Raw genomic sequence first — 17,988 nt, forward strand, 5'->3', positions numbered from 1 at the left:
ACAGGGATCCCCAATGAAGGAGCTAGAGAAAGTACCCAAGGAGCTGAAGGGGTTTGCAGCCCCCTAGGAGGAACAACAATATGAACTAACCAGTACTCCCCAGAGATCCCTGGGACTAGACCACCAATCAAAGAAAACACGTGATGGGACTTATGGCTCTAGCTGCATATGTAGCAGAGAATGACCTAGTCAGTCATCAGTGGGAGGAGAGGCCCTTGATCCTGTGAAGGTTCTATGCCCCAGTACAGGGGAATGCCCAGGCCAGGAAGTGGGAATAGGTGGGTTGGTGAGCAGGGGGAGGGGATAGGGGATTTTCAGAGGGGAAACTAGGAAAGGGGATAACATTTGAAATGTAAATAATGAAAATATCTAATTTTAAAAATCTATTGTTTTAAACTTATAATGAACTCGTGGAGCTAGAAAATAGATAGTGGATGTTCAGTTAGGTACTGTTCTTAATGGGCAGATATGTAAATGGTTCTTCTTTAGCTCTTTAAACCTTATTGATCTATGACATGGACTATAAGTTTAAACTTACTATGAACTTATAGAACATAAAAGTGCTTAGAAAACAATGTGATCTATTTCTGGAGAAGGTATAAAATCTAAGAAAGACAAGAAAATGGTAGTGCAGACCTTTGCTGCTTCATCCAGTGTACATATGTCTCTCTGTGTATGTACCTGACTTTGTTTTCTATTCTCTCTGGCTCATGAATTAATGAACTCTGAGTTTCTCAACAGGCTAGTGAAAGGCCCTTGAGTCAAAGAGAAAAGAATTTAAGAAACTAAGTGTTCTTAATTTCCCTGCTGCTATCAGCAGAAGTTAATTTCTAGAAGCCATCCTCTTTTGACCCCAGAATGGCAAGGGACAATTAAATTTCCAAAAGTCATCATCTGGTTTCAGACTAGCAGGAGAGAATTAAATTGCCAGAAGTCAAAAGCTTTTGGCTCCTGCTAATGCCAACCTTGCTGCCTTACTCAGTACCTGAATGCTGAGCTGAACCTCAGCACTGATCGTCCATACCTTCCCACCCAACTAGCTCTGTGCCTTTCCTTTCTTGAGAAAAAACAAACAAACAAACAAACAAACAGGCAAACAAATAAACCAGAATTTAAAAACAAAAATGAAAATCCACAAAGAAACATGTGTACACATGTAGGATAAACCACAAATTCAGAAAAATGTATTAGCAAAAGTCCAGTAAAATAAAAAAAAAAAAAAATGGCCAAAGTCCGGGCTGGAGAGATGGCTCAGCTTTTGAGGGCATTGACTGTTCTTCCAGAGGTTCTGAGTTCAATTCCCAGCAATCACATGGTGGCTCACAACCATCTGTAATGGGATCTGATATCCTCCTCTGGTGTGTCTGAAGACAGCTACAGTGTACTCACACACATAAAATAATGCTTCAAAAAATGCCCAGTTACTTCTATAAACTATAATTCTCACAAGATCCCTGATAGAGGAGCATCTATGTCTTATGTCTTACTAATGTTTGTTTTTGGATATATATATATATATGTGTGTGTGTGTGTGTGTGTATGTAGATATATTAAATATATGTAAAATTTTTATGTGATATGTTATAAGATTTATATTATATATTATATAATATATTATATTGTATGATATATGTAATCACACATACACATATTTTGTTCTAAAGTTCAAAATTTCTTTTTCCCACTTATATTTTCACAGTCAGATATGAGCTGTATTAACTCAAATATATACTTGTTTCTCCAAGTGCCTCCCCATTTTGGCTCTTCCCTGGGACTTCTACCATAGGGTCTCCAGACCACTAAGCATCCAATGCTTGGATGAGCACAGCATTGTTATAAAACAGCCTCTCTCCCTTTACTTAGCAGAGGTTGTAAGCCTCTTGCCTCACTCTGCTCTCCTCATGTTCTAATGTCTTAGTCTTGTCTGTCACCCAGTGGACCAGATTTGGTTTGGTCCATGGCCCCCTTCCTCAGACCATCTACCTGGACTTTGGCCCTCCTGAGAGGTGCTCTCTGGCTCTCTGTGCTCTGGGAACTGTTGTTTCCTGCCTGCTGTTCCTGTGACCCACTCAAATGGTGCTTCTCTACTTCTGAAGTTATCATCCCCAGGAAGGTTCCCCAGAGAATGGGCAAAAGTGATATGTCAGGGCACATCACCTATAGCATGCGCTTTAGGGGACAAAGACATGTGGTCCACATGAAACTCAAGAAAAACATGATTCCTCAAAATTTTCCTGTGTATACCTCTAATGACCAAGGAGCCCAGCAGAAGGAGTACCCATTTGTTCCTTGGGATTGTTACTTCTACAGCTACCTGGAAGGAGTCCCTGGGTCCCAAGCTACACTAGATACCTGCACTGGAGGTCTGAAAGGTATGATACAGATGGATGACTTCATTTATGAAATCAAACCGTTGGCATCTTCTTTCAAATTCTAGCATGTAATTTCTCTGCTTGTGGTGGATGAAAGGTCACGTAAGTCTAAAAAGTGTAGAAATGATGAGATTATGGCAAAGGCAGGTGACCCCCTTGAAGAGACTAAGCTTGCTGGAAGTCCCAGAGCAGCCCCTGCATATCTGTGGCTTTACCATTTGAAAAGTTTACGAATACACTACACAGTGACTCATGAATTATTCAAACAAACTGGGAACAATTCCATCACCTCACTTGAGTTAATATTGATTATGAACAGTATTTCAGATAGCACTTCTAAAGTGAGTGGATTGATTGTGTATGCACATTGTGTGTGGATTTGGAATAGGAATGACCAGCACAAGGTACCCTCAGAACAGGACAGAGAACCTTGGAACACTATGGAATCTTTTGGCCTATGGAAAGCTAGTCAAGTGAAAAATGATTATGCCACTACAGCTCTTCTCCTTGGATCAAGACCTGGAAATACAGATTATGCAGGCTTTCAGAATGGATTGTGTAACCCCAACTGGGAAGTATTATATACATACATAGGAAAAAAATTATTTCTGGCTGGATGATACAGTGGGTCACCTTCTGAATGTAAGCCATGATACACCCAGCTGTGTTTGTTTCAGAAGGAGCAGTTGTCTCATGGATGAATTTCCTCTTCGTGATATGATTAGCAATTGTTCCCATAATGAGATACATAGGAGGATCCATGACTGGGACCCTTGCTTGAGTTTAGAGCGTCACACATATGAACAAGAAAACTATGAAATTCCTCGTTGTGGAAATAAGAGAGTAGAGGCCAGTGAGAGATGTGATTGTGGTTCTGTGAAAGACTGTACCCCTGATAAGTGTTGTGAAGTCAATTGTGACTTCACTCAGGGTAGCTCTTGTGCTACAGGAGGTTGCTGTCTGTCTTGTAAGTTTGCACCCACTGGAACAATATGCAGAGACAAAAATGGTCTTTGTGATCTTCCAGAGTACTGTAATGGATTCTCAGAGCATTGCCCAGGAAATTTTTACATCATGGACAGAACTCCTTGTTCTCCACTGGCAGTCTGCATAGCAGGAAACTGTAGTGACCATCATTTGCAGTGTCAAGCTCTTTTTGGATACCAAGTAAAGGATGGTTCACCAGCAGGCTATAATGAATTAAATGTCAAAGATGACCGATTTGGAAACTGTGGTATTAGAATCATACGAGGAGGAAGCCAACCTGTCCCATGTCAAAAGGAGGATGTTTTTTGTGGAATGATCCACTGCGATGGTGTCAGTCGTATTCCTGGTGGAGGTGAGCACACTACCTTTTATCACCTAAAGGTTCAAGATGTTAAAGAAGAACAGTGCTTTGGGTATGATGCACACCATGGGACAGAACTTCCAGAAATGGGGCTTGTAGTGGATGGTGCAACCTGTTGCCCTGGCAAATACTGTAAAGCTCAAAGATGTGTTGCTCATCCAACTTTGAATTTTAATTGCAACATTAGTTTGTGTAACTTCAGAGGGCTGTGCATCAACAAAGGCAACTGTCACTGTGTTCGAGGATAGCAGCCACCACGTTGTTTATAAATAGGAAAAGGTGGTAGTACAAATAGTGGCCCTCCACCTACCACTCAGAAAAGACATCAAGCTGAAATACATGTGAGTGCCAACAGGCTAATAGTCATTTTAAGTATTTGCGTGATTCTTATCGTGGCTTCAATTCTTTTGGGGGCAGTTTTTAAAGCAATATTTGTTTCAGAAACTAAAGAAGAGGAGTAACATCCTGCTGTTAACAGACAGTTGACTTCATACCAAACTATTTGAAGTCACACAATAGACAAAATCCATGTCAATTGCCATAAGAAATTGTCGATGATGTGTAGCCATTGGTAAATTGGAAAATTTCATCTTGAAATAAAATCACTAAGGAATAAAAAAAAAGACTTTAATGTTTGCTTAACAATTCAATGCATGAAGCATGTATGTGTTGAATATGAAATGTCCCTCATGGACTCATGTGTTAATGCTTGGTTCTCAGCTGACGCTGCTGTTTGAGAGTCTCTGGACATTTTAGGAGAAGAGTCCTAGCCAACTGGGAGTAGTATCTTTACTGAAACTTCTCCCTTCCTGTCTCTAGTCTTCCTGATCTTCATGAAGTGAGCAGATAAACTCGGTTCTACGCATGCCAGTCACAGTGATATTCTGGCTACCATGAACTAGAATCAATGGAGCTATGGCTGAAATGTCAGAAGCCATAAGCTGGAATAAGTTTTCACTCCTCCTCTAAAATTATCAATGTTAGTTATTTTTTCCCAACACAAAACAAGTAACACAAGCCTTTGAGCACATAATCTATATAGGATACCACATTCAATCAACTTTTGCATATTAAAAGTTGTCTTTACAATTGTTGGGCTTCTGCTAGGAATAAAACTGGGTCTAGCTATACTGGAAACAACATAAGCAAGCAATATAATTTATATTTATTAAATACTTATGCAAAAATCTTCAAAACATAAATAAACATTAAACATAAGAATATTTTCCTTCTTCGAGGGAACAATTAAAAATATTATAAAATAAATCACCAATTAATAATCCAGTACTAGAAAGGATCTGTCCAAATTTATGACAATTGTACTTGATGTGAGGAATATAACTAACAATTGAGTGAATGAGTGAGCTAATGAATAAATGAAACTTTTAAAAAGTGTATTGGCATTAGAATCAATTTACCTGACATTTACCCCTCCATTTCCTGGCTTGATTTAACCATTTGTATATGCCTACTTTTGTAAACATTAAACATAGATAATGATATTATCTGCCTCACAAAATCATTTATTATGAAGGTTAAGTCAAATTAAGTCACCTTAACAATTTGTGGTAACTGGTTCTTAACAAGTGTAGCCTCACCTCCCCCAGCCTTAAGGGTTCCACTGTTTACACCTGGATGGAGCTTCCCTCTCAATCATTCTGCCACACCCACTGCTGGAACCTGCCGCTTTGCTGTTTGGAGCCATACACGTGGTCACCCTGCTACTGGACCCCAAGATTATTTGGCGGGAATCGGGCCCCTCCCCCTTCCTTCATAATGGAGTGCTGAAATAGTAAAAATTGAACCTTGAGCAGAGAGCTTTGTCTTGGTTCCTTCCTTATCTCGCACAGCCCAGCCCCTCTTCTCTTCCAGGTTTCCAAAATGCCTTTCCAGGCTAGAACCCAAACCTGTGATCTGCTGGCCAGACACAACAAACAAGACTGGTTATGTTAACACTCCAGAGCTAAGACCTATTGTGTGTGTTTTTGGTGATGATGTAGTTGTTTGGGGACGAGAGATGAGCAGAGATCCAAGGCTTCTTAGCACTTCTAATACCAACAGAGCAAATGAAAAGGTTATATTTCCATATTTCCAGGTATAGGTGCTTGCGTTCTAAGACTAATTTGTGTCCCCCAAATTAGTTTGCACAAGAGGGTCTGAACATAACTTCTGGGAGCTTACCCCCAGCTAATTCTCATTTATAAATAAAGATGCCAGCATCCAATAGCTGGGGAGGAGACTGAGAGAGGGGAGGTTTAGGTTTCCCTGACTGGAGACCTTGGAGAAGGAGGAAGGAGAGAGACACCGTGCCTGAGGTGTGGACAGGAAAGAGGAGCAAAGCTGCCAGGTGAGGAGGCCAAGAGGACGAGGCCCAGAGGGCGGCTCAACTGAGTCTAGACCAGCCAGGATGGAATGTAGAAATTAGTAAGTAGTTACTTGGGATTATCGACAGGAGGTAGATTCTAGCAGCATGGAGGCTAGGCAGGTGCCCAGCTATTGTACTGATTAAGGCATATTAAAATATAAAGGGTGTGGTGTGTGTGTGTGTGTGTGTGTGTGTGTGTATGTGTGTGCTTCATTTGGGAACATAAACCATAGACCATTGGGGTAGGTAGCAACCCCATGACCATGATGGGGTTTATTATTAAATATTCTATAGCTAGGTACTAAATAGTGGCTCATAATGGAGCATTCCAATTCCAGTTGCTACTTTCCAGGAACCTCCCTTGGATGGGCCGGCTAGGCTGGTGAGGCAGTGGGAGGAAGAGCAGTTGTTCAGATCTAGCTCTCAGGAAGTGTGAGCTACATGCCAAGGGCAAGTCAAAAAGTTTACAAAGGCTCCTGGGCTACCTGAAGTTTGCCACTGAGAACTGCTGAGGAGCCTTAGTGGGTGTTATCTTGGCCTTCACTGATGAGGAAAAGGAAGAAATTAACAGAGGACACTAAGACCAACTTCTGGAATGACAACCAGAGGATGAATGGAGCATACTCAGTAGAACTGGCAGCAACTGTGGCCCTGCTGGGCTCCTGGGACTGCCATCATAGTGTGGGTTTGCTTTGTGGGAGCAAGGCCTGGAAGCGGCTTTCCTAAGAATCATATAGCCATAAGCAAAAACATGTCTATTCGAGACATCCCAACATAATATCATCACCTTTAGGTGGTCCCTGGGACACAGTCCATGTAGCATGTCAGAGCCCTAACAGTTTAGGGGGCAGCATTCTGAAAAAGACCACCTTTCTCATGTGTACCGTTTCACTGATGGACCCTGAAATATCTGTATCCTGTGAGGCACAAATACTATTTGAAAAACAATGAAACCTGATTCAGTTAGTAATTTTATACACTAAACAAACTATCATTGGAAAAATAGCCACAGTCATTCTTGTATTCAGCTATAATTCTTCTTTATTTGACTGCTAAATATAGGGGAACATTAGTATTGCTGTTGACTTAATAGAAGGCATTATAGGCTTGAACGGCAATGCAAGAAACAGAAGGGCTATGATCCTGCTCTGGGTTTCGCAACGTGTGGTAATGCTAAGTGGCTGCGGCAAACCATTCAGGTGTTTCTGCTGGACTGAGATCGCCAGCAGAGCACTCCTTCTAACAAAGCATCAGGTAAGACTAGCAAGCAGTTGGCCATGGCATCATTCCAAAACTCTTCAGCAGACCGGTGTCCACTTCCACTCCAGCTTCCTTACTGCAAAATAAAACAATAGATTGATAAAGGTGAGGACATCCAGAAAAAAGTATATTGAAAATTATACATTAATGTGTAGATGTAGTATCAAATGTGGAAAGAGTTTCTGTATTAGGCAGTAGTCCAGCGGGCTCAGCAGATCAGATCTGGTCTTACAACAGTTATGCTGGCTTTCCAGGCTGGGGATGTCTAAGGCATACATTTACATGTCCTGTCCTCCTTCAGGATATCCTCTGTAGCAATTCCTGCATCATTCCCTAAACATGATACCTAACCCAAGAAGGGAAAGTGAGTGGGAGTTCTACTAAAGTCCACCTTTTTTTTAAATGTACCACGGCATAAAGCAGAGGCAGCAAGGATCTTCTTGTCTTTCTTTCTGTGTCGATTTTCTTGGCTTTATAATGCTGCTATCAGTAGAAGAATGATTACAAAAACGTCTTTATTTGTTTGCTTCTGTTTGTTCCCAGTTGATACAGTGAAACTGTCTGGAACAGATAAGATAAACTTGACTAATGAAGATGGACGTTTGCAGCAGGGAAGGGCCAAGTGGACAGAAGAAAGCATCAGAGATGAGATGGAAATAAAACTAATTTCTAAAACATAGTCTGATAGAACACTATGATACAATGACAAGGGAGGAAATTACTAGAACTTTCAATTTCGAGGTATTAACTCATGACAGAGGATAAAACAATCCAACATGGCCAGTGGAGAATAAAGGAGGCCAGTTGTTCTTTCATAGGTAACTCTTTCAACTTTAAACTAGGTTAGACCATAGGCAGAAGCCCAAAAGACATGTGCTTGGCTGGCTCCAAAACGTGTCTAAGGGCGCAAGGAGTAATTAAGGCAGAAAGGAAATCTAGTATCACTGTAAAAAGTGTATGCTTTCCACATCCTTTATGATGAATGGTATTCAGTGGAGTGGAAGTAGGCAGGAAGAGCACTATGGTATAGGGGTGGCTCTGTGCAGCACTAAAGAGTCCAGCCATAGCCAGCTATTAGGCATTAGATAAGAAGCAGAACACTCATCCTTGAGAGTCTCTGAGGAAGTGACCAAATTATAGATCCTTTATATTGCTAACCAATAAAAGTTATTAATCAGATTTTCCTCAAGATGTCCTCATGTAGTAGTTAATACTACAAATAATTTTTAAACTCATCATTTGGCTCTCATTTATGAAAGATTATGACATATATGCTAAACTATATATATACATACACATATACACATATATATGCAGATCTGTACAACATGGTATCTTGATGCTGTTTTACAGTGAATAAAATTTTAAGTCCAAGGAGATTAAATATCACATTTAAGGCCACTCTATTACACAGGCAACCTTAATTTAATTAGAGTTCTACTTGTTTTCATTGATGGTATGGCCACAAGTTAGTCTGTCTTAGTCATGCCAATGCAAATATTGAGTATGGCTTTATGTTTTGTCATCAGAAATGTATATGCATATGTTTACATTGAATAAAATATTATATTCAAAATATCTCAAGCGTAGTATGCCAAACATGGCACACTGTAGTTCTGGACATGATTAAAGAGGCTGAAACAGGACTAACAGTTCAGGCCACGCTCATCCCTGCCCTCAGATGCTTCTGGGAGAGCAAAGGCATGTTTGGCACCACCACTCAGTGTCTGTTTAGGAATGATAGATGGGACTATGCCAGGTAGAGCCATCATTTTAGATGCAGTCTGAAGTTTCTCCATTCCTTTGCCAAGCTCAATATAGCTAAAGAGCTAAACATAAGAGAAAGGAATGTAAACACTTAAGAAAGATGAGGACAATTAAATCAATCAATAAAACATCCTTATCTTCAAGCTGACACTCTGGCAGGTCAGACCTAGCTTTTTTATTGCCAACTGAACAAACCACACAGTTATTTAGGATTTAAGAAAATTTCAGAAAGAACTTAATATACTTAAAAATTCATAACTCTGAAGAGACTCTTACTCAAATTGTTTCTTGCTACAGCTGAGTTTGGTTAATAAGTGAGTGGAGCCTGTGAAACTTTAAGCCAATGTTGCAGAAAGCATTTTCTCTTAAGAATGGGCAATGCAAATAGGGTTTTGTGCTCCTGTAATGTAAATACTCATACATTTTCCTGCAAAATGAAGGCAGAATGATCTGCCTCATTGTGCTTGAAATATAAAACCAGATTTCATACCTCCAGCATTCAAAACTACTTCCAAGAAATACATGCACTAACAAATAAATTTCTCCTATTAAGAGAGAATGTAAGTCATTTGCATATATTTATAACTATTTGCCTTGATGAGAGGCATCTGTGCAATCACACACACACACACACACACACACACACACACACACAAACACACCTTTGTGCCTGGGTTTGAGAAAAATGTTTCAGCAAAACTTTGCTATGTTTGGGCCAATTAGTAAAGGCTGAGAAATTGTTGTGAGACTGTTTGAACCTTGAAGAAATGTTGTTTGTTTAGAGAATCTGCACTTGTTACTACATGAGAGCTTACAGCTGCACTGACCTTGGTCCTAAGACACTCCTGGCAAGCAATAGTTTGTACCTTTATCACTAGCCATGGTCAAAAGGGGCTGAGATTTGTGTGGTTCTCTGTTCTCATTGGCAGGATAACTTTTGGTAGTTGCAACCTTTCCTGGCCCCAACTAACCTTTTACAATGTTTGAATAAGGTTACTGGAGTGAGCTGGCTGGGGATCAGTCCCTTCCAAGAAGGCTGAACCCCTCTGCTTTTTGGAAAAATGAAAGCTTAGCATCTTAGTGAGCTTCTTTCTTGACTAAGGTACCTAGGACCAACATGTAACAATCCGTGAGACATGGTATTATAGTTTATTATCCACAGAAACAAAGCCTAATTAAGGGGAGCAAGGGAACTTGGTGGTAAAGGAGATAGGGATGGTAATGGGGGTGCTGGGGATCAGCCGTGGGAAGAGACAGGAGAGAGGAACAGAGGGCCAGGATGGGGGGCTAGGGATCATCTCTAGGACTTGCCAGAAACCTGGGATGTGGGAGGCTCCCAGGAGTTTGGGGTGACTTTAGTGGAGAAATAGAAACTGAAGTGGCCACCTCCTGTAGTCAGGTAAGATCCCCAGTGAAAGGATAAGGACACCAACCCACCCACAAAACTTTGGCCCCAAATTTGTCCTATCTACAAGAAATGCAAAGACAAAGATGGAGCAGAGAGTAGGTGAATGGCAAACCAATAATTGGCCCAACTGGAGACCTATCCCATGGGCAAGCACCAATCCATGACACTGTTAATGATACTCTGTTATCCTTGTAGACAGGAGTCTAGCATAACTGTCCTCTGAGAGGCTCTACCCAGCAGCTGACTGAAACAGATGCAGTGACCCACAGCTAAACATTAGATGGAACTTAGGTAGTCTTATGGAAGAGCTGGGGAAGAATTGAGGCCTTGAAAGAGATAGGAAGTCCATAGGAAGACCAACCGAGTCAATTAACCTGGCTTCTTGAGGGCTCTCAGAACTGAGGCACCAATAAAGAGCATATACAGGCTGGACCAAGACCCTCCACACATGTACCAGATGTGCAGCTCAGTCTTCATGTGGGTGCCCAATAACTGGAACGGAGGCTATCCCTACAGCTGTTGCCTATCTGTGGACCCCATTTCCCTAACAGGGTTCCCTTGCCTGACATAAGTGAGAGAGTGTGTGCCTAGCCCTGCAGAGATGTGCCAGGGTCCAGGGAGATACCCAGAGAGGGGCCTCTATCCTCTCAGAGGAGAAGGGGAAGGGGATGGTGGGACAGACTGTATAAGGGGGAACCCAGGAAAGGGAAATGACAGTGGTTGTGATTGGGAAGTGAAGAATGAAAGAAAGAGAGAGAGAGAGAGAGAGAGAGAGAGAGAGAGAGAGAAGAAGAAGAAGAAGAAGAAGAAGAAGAAGAAGAAGAAGAAGAAGAAGAAGAAGAAGAAGAAGAAGAAGAAGAAGAAGAAGAAGAAGAAAAGGAAGGAAGGAAGGAAGGAAGGAAGGGAGGGAGGGAGGGAGGGAGGGAGGGAGGGAGGGAGGAAGGAAGGAAGGAAGGAAGGAAGGAAGGAAGGAAGGAAGGAAGGAAGGAGAAAAGAAAGAAAGAAAGAAAGAAAGAAAGAAAGAAAGAAAGAAAGAAAGAAAGAAAGAAGGAAAAAAGTCCCCTCTCTATATATAGCAGTGGCTTGCCACCTTCCTAATGATTTGACTCTTTGATGCAATTCCTCATGTTGTGGTGATCCCTCAAGAATGAAATTAATTTATTGCTACTTCATCACTGTAATTTTGCTGCTGGTACAAATCACAATGTAAATATCTGACATGCAGGATATCTGATATGTGACCCCCCTCCCAAGGGGGTCACAACCCACAGGTTGCAAAACACTAACATATAGCATGCCAGAGAATCTAGTTACTATATAATATTGAAAGCTAAATATTGAATCTACTGGTTTCTAGAATATCTGAGATCCAAATACTTATTAAGCTTGACCTTACTGCCTTGTTGGTTGTTGTTTTAAAAATTAGTCTAATGTCATAACAGAAGGAAGCCATGAATGGATTGCAGGACCTGGTTTTGTAGGTCTGTGATACCATAATCCCAGCTATCCTGCTCCAGTGCCTGGTGCCTGCTTAGTTCACAGCTCACAGCAGTATACAGTATACATTTCATCTGCTATGATGCTGTTGGAGTCAACCCCTCTAGATCATCAGGGTCATACCTCTCTTTAGTAGACTCACCCAAGGTCTTAGCAAATAAGACCCATTTCTTCCAGTTGCCTAGTTGAGAGACTCTCTAGGATTTCCCCACAAAAATCGAAAGACAGATGGAAGATTAAAACACAGGCTTTATCCTCTCAATTGAACATATTGGAACATATTTCTCTCTCCTTTGCTTGAGGTACATAGTTTAGAAAATATGTAAGCAGTAATTGTCCTTATTCTTTGAATTGTTTAGAAATCTTTTGGGGAACTAGATGGGAGTTTTGTGAGACCCCAGGAAGTCTCTTTTGAGGCTTTAACTCTCTCCCTCCCTCCCTCCCTCCCTCCCTCCCTCCCTCCCTCCCTCCCTCCCTCCCTCCCTCCCTCCCTCCCTCCCTCCTTCCCTCCCTCCCTCCCTCCTTCCCTCCCTCCCTAACTACCTCCCTATCCCCTCTCTCTTGTTCTCTTGCTCTGTCCTAGCTCCCAGAGTAAACTAACACCTGATTACTATACTTCCTAAAGATGTTTAATTCTTTTTTTTTTTTTTTTTTTTTTTTTAGTAAAACAAGACAATGATGAGTTCTCCGATCCAATTACCAGAGAAATCTGGGACAAGCTTTGGGTTACAAGCAGTACATTGATGCTTTGTACTTGAGGGTAAACTAACTTATTCTTCCTTGAGAGAATAGACTTAATAGACTATGTCTATTTGATATGGCTTTATGATAAGGTTTGTACCAGGTTTGTAATCTCTTAATGTATTATCCATGATAAACATCACATTCTGCTGAGTTGATGCTGTTTAGTACTAAATATGTGGCAACAGTATCTGTTTGTTCTAGACAATGATATACAGAAAGAGGGACTGGGAAGTGGGCATGGGAAGAGTTGAATGGGGGGGTGGGATGAACATGACAGAAATGACAGGACTTCTGGGTGGCATTATCAAGAAGAAGGGGGTTAAAGGGGGCATATTTTACCTACATAGACTTGAGGTTTATGACAGAGGACATAATGATAAGACAGTCATTTTGATGTTTCATTGCTGCTAAACCTGGGTTAGGGATGGTCTTCTGGATGTCTTGACTAGAGAGAAGGCCATTTGTATGCCTGTTGTGAATACATCTATTTTTGTTGAGACAAATTCACTCTGGTCCTTTAGCAAGTTATGTGTCAAAGTATGTGGCCCTTCTTTTAATCATCAGATAAGCCAGGTTTCATGTTCACCCTTGAAAGCCCAGCCTTGAATTTTTAACAATCCAAGATTTACCCAAGTTTGATTTTGAGAAATGAGTTTGCGGAAATTACCTGAGGGAAAACAGTGGGTCCATTCCTCTTAGACTTCATATTTACCTTGAATCAAACCAGAATGTGAAAGTGGTTCCTGCAAGTAAGGGACCTTTTTCATTTCTGTGTTCATTGAAAGAATGGGGACATTTGTCTGTACAAGATCCCTGCATATCAACAGAGCCTTTGGAATTCACCTTAAGATTGGCAACACAAAGTTCATTTGTCACACAGCAGCAAATCAATCACTGTTTCTTTATATCAAAATCAAATCCTCACAACCCTTAATATATATCAAAATCTGCAAAGGAGAGGGGGTAAGAAAACAAGAGAACAGCTAGGGGTGTAGCTCAGTGGCAGAGTTTCTCAGCATGCATGCCTGGGGGTGTAGCTCAGTGACAGAGTGTTTCTCACCATGCACAAGACCTTAAATTCAACCCCCCAGCACCCAATACACAAATCATAAAAACTGGGAGAGGAATCTGCAGAGTATGTGTTTTATGGACAACTAGTGAATAATTAGCTGCTATGTTATTGAGAAGGAAATCTGACCCTGTCCTGGAAGTCAACTGATCCTCAAACTGAAAGAAAAACATCTTGGGATGTCTTTAACAGAAGACAGAAGAAGGCAAGTTTGTTAATATGTTGCTCTGCACTGTGACCTTCATAGTCAATCCTAGAAAGGGAGAAGTGAGTTATAGAGTGGTTTGTGGATCAAAGAATGCATATATAAGAATACATATATATGTACATGTGTATATGCATATCTAATGACGGACTTACAAGATGTGCTACATCCAAGCAGAAATAACTACTTGTAGCAGAATACAAAGTTCTTCTCTGTATCTCCACTAAGACATTGATCTGAGGCCAGAAAGGCTCCCTGCAAAGTGTTAAATATTCATCAATTTGGAGATTATTATATAACTGTGGACAATACAAATCAACAAAAGTAGTCTTCTTTCAAAATTGCTCAGCCAGCTGATACATGCTTGAATTGATTGTTTAGGAAGCTAATCTGGTTATCTGAAAATTTATCCATGGCCATATTTATGTGTGCTTGTGCATGTGTGTGTATACGTATGCATATGTACATGTGAATATGGGTGTATTATGTATATGTGTATGTATGTGAGTGTATGCATATGTATGTAAGTATGCATTGTGTATGTAAGCATATGAGTATACTTGAGTTTACATGTATATGAGTTTATATATATATATATATATATATATATATATATATATATATACATATATATACATATATGAGTGGGTATATTTCTATGTATACGCACATGTTTATATGTGTGTATGTGCATTTGTAGTCATGTGTGAGTGTGTATATGTATATATATGTGTAATTCTATGTGTATATGAGAATATATGTGTTTATGAAAAGAAAGTTTTAATCTCCCAGGCATATAGTTATAAGATGACAATTGCTTTATAAAAACAATATTTTTCATTAATCTGTTCATTTTATACAGAAAATAATTAACAAGGCAAGGTTTTGGAGAAAATATGTGGCTTAAGAAGTTGTAGAAAGTTGTTAAATTGCTTCAAAACGTTCAGATGCTAGTAATACATATGTCACACTAGCAGCAGACAATAACCTTTATTCATTATTTGTTTCCTTTCATGCTAGCCAGTTTTACCACTCACGAATGTTATCATTTAGGTCCTTTTATGGTGGTTTGCATATATTCCAAACCTAACTCAAAATTGCTCTTTAAATATTACCCAGTGGCTTAATTGTAAGTCTTGGTTTTTCGAGACAGGGTTTCTCTGTGTAGCCCTGGCTGTCCTGGAACTCACTTTGTAGACCAGGCTGGCCTCAAACTCAGAAATCCGCCTGCCTATGCCTCCCAAGTGCTGGGATTAAAGGCGCGCACCACCACGCCCGGCTCTAATTGTAAGTCTTATCTTCAGTGTTATGATACTTTCTATTAAAAAGAATCAGAGGGTAAGCTGGGCATCAGCACACCAGAGGCAGGAGCAGAGTTAGGTGGATCTCTCAGAGTCTGAGTCTGCAAAGTGAGTCCTGGACAGTCAGAGAAACACAGTGATACCAAAATCTCAAAATAACAACAAAAAGAGATCCCATAGAAAGCTCCCCAGACAACCCAGGTTATCGCAAAGGCTATTGGTGGCTCAATATAAACTAATGGTAAAACTATTGCTGAAAGCAGCATCTATACAACTCATTGACCATGGAGCTGGGTCTACTTAAAGCCTTCACCCCTAGAGAATAGTATTTATGGTATCCCTAGAGACAAGTTATTCTGCATACTATCAAAGGAGAAAGGTAAATACCAACACGGATCCAAACCCTTGACCCATGATGGTGAACAACATGTAAGATGCCCTGGTGCAATAGCTGTAACCAACCAATCCCTGCTTTAAGTGAAGGCCTACCCCATGAGATGGAACCCACGTTCAATGCTGCTTAGGTGGCCAAGAACCTGAGACTGTATAGGCCAGGACCTAGATTAAAAACAAATTCTACTGTTCTGTTAAAGAAATGTAGCAATAGAATGACTCTTAATGACCTTCTGCTATACTCATAGATCTGTGCCTTGCTCAGCCATCATCAGAGAATCTTCTTCCTGAAGCAAATGGGAACAAATAGGGAGATACACAGCCAGACAATATGTAGAAAATGAGAGACCTTGGAATACTTAGCCCTAAAAAGGATGTTCCCATCAAATCTCTCCCATCACGGTTCAGGGAACTCTGAGAAAGTGTGGGCAGAAAGAGAATAAGAGCCAAAGGGGATGGAGGACAGCAAAAAAAAAAATCACAGCCTTCTCAACACATCAGACTGGCACATATATGAACTTGCAGGAACAGTGGCTGCATGCACAGGGCCTGCCTAGGTCTGTGCCATATAGAGTCCTAGAGTTGAAAGGAGACTTAGACATATGCCCCTATCCCTAACCAAGAAGCTACCTCAATTGATAGACACTTAAAATGAAACATTCTTTTTCTATAAGGGAATCTCACTGGGGAAACAAGCCACTCTCTAAGGGTGGTCCCTGTGCCCCCAGCAGTAATTGGCTGGCCCAAAATGAACACAACAGCATCTTTGGGGGTTCTTTGTCTCTTAATGTAAAGTCATGGAGTTTGGGGTTTTGTTTGTTTCCTTCTAGTTACAGATTCTTATTATGGCTTCAAGTTTTGTGTTTTCACAGGATTCCTGAGTGTATAGATGTGCGCCTATCTACATCCATGTGTGTACAGACATGTACATATATACATCTATGTGCCTTTTTTTCAGCTCTCATGTTTTGTTGTTTTGTCATATCCCAATTTGTTGGTTTTTTTATTTATGTTACATTATTTTATTATTATTCCTTATACCTGTTTGTTTTCTCTTTTTTCTTTTTCTTTTTTTATTATTTGATATTTTCTTCATTACATTTCAAATGCTATTCTGAAAGTCTCCTATACCCTCCCACACCCTGCTCCCCAACCCACCCACTCCTGCTTCCTGTCCCTGGCATTCCCCTGTACTTGGGCATATAATCTTTGCAAGACCAAGGGCCTCTCCTCCCAATGATGGCCAGCTAGATCATCTTCTGCTACATATACAGCTAGAGACATGAGCTCTGGGGGTACTGGTTAGTTCACATTGCTGTTCCTCCTATAGGGTTGCAGACCCCTTCAGCTCCTTGAGAACATAAAGTGTGTCTCCAGATGGGAGATGCTGTAGGGAGGAACTGGGAGGAGTAGAAGGAGGGAACATTGTAAACAGAATATATTGTATAAAAATGATGTTTTCAGTTTCTTAAAAAAAGTTTTCATAAGGACACACATATAACACAATAAAATTATCTGTCTACCCTATGTTATTTGGCACTCAAGGTGGTGTTTTATATTACCTAAAACTGGTAAGTTCTCAGCTCAGTATTGATGTCTTACCTGGATGCTTTTGTTGTTTACATAAACATCTGATTTTACCTTATTTCATAACAACACTAATATTGAATCAATGTGGCATATGTGAATTTGTATCAAACAACCAACAGTCCTACTAACTCTAACATTTATTAACTACAACAGTAACCAGCATGGCACATGCATTCCTTGGCAGTAATCAACATCTCTCTAATGGGACTAAAAACCTACTCAACATGCCTGGTGCCAGAAACACAGCCAGCTAACCAGGACCAGTGAAGTCAGAGGTATTGAAGAAGAACCTACAACTATTACTTTACTAAGCCAGATAAAGAGGACTGCAAAAGAGCACAACCAATAAAAATGGATAGCCAGATCTAATCATGCATATACAAAATACTACCATACCAAAGTCTCAGAGAACATTGCTAAAGATCTAGGAGGTTGCTCTGAGATTGTATCTCCTAGTAGTGTCAGAAACTACATCTATGCAATCTCACCAACATGAATACCTAAGCATGAGCTGAACAATAGTGACCCAATAGACACACCAAAGTAGATGGGGATATGTCCATAAGGTCCCACCCCTACACACACACACACAAAAATACAGACATCTAAGGAAATCTTAGAAATCTTAGAGTGGGAGAAATAGCCTTTCCCAGGGAAAAGCAAACAAAG

At 40.5% G+C, this 17,988-nt stretch overlaps 1 protein-coding gene and 1 pseudogene across 15 annotated transcripts in view; one reads left to right on the plus strand and one right to left on the minus strand.

The window, feature by feature from the left end:
* Positions 1-1,957: 1,957 nt before the first annotated feature.
* On the plus strand, positions 1,958-4,226 carry LOC110302553 (disintegrin and metalloproteinase domain-containing protein 29-like; annotated as a pseudogene).
* A 2,888-nt stretch (positions 4,227-7,114) lies between these two features.
* Mlip (muscular LMNA interacting protein) overlaps positions 7,115-17,988 on the minus strand; it is a 244,876-nt gene continuing 234,002 nt past the window's right edge. For 12 of the 15 annotated variants that reach the window (XM_029481437.2, XM_029481430.2, XM_029481434.2 and 9 more), the window contains 2 exons: positions 13,429-13,504; positions 7,115-7,421 (listed from right to left, as the gene is read on the minus strand). In XM_029481437.2, the coding sequence (XP_029337297.1) occupies positions 13,457-13,504 (48 nt within the window). In that variant the 3' untranslated portion in view covers positions 7,115-7,421; positions 13,429-13,456. The remainder of the gene's footprint in view (positions 7,422-13,428; positions 13,505-17,988) is intronic. The other 3 variants (XM_085844803.1, XM_029481432.2, XM_029481427.2) reach the window with 1 other exon arrangement.

This window comes from Mus caroli, unplaced genomic scaffold (genome assembly GCF_978045245.1).
Source record: "Mus caroli unplaced genomic scaffold, Mus_caroli_1 scaffold_11, whole genome shotgun sequence".
Lineage (NCBI taxonomy): Eukaryota > Metazoa > Chordata > Mammalia > Rodentia > Muridae > Mus > Mus caroli.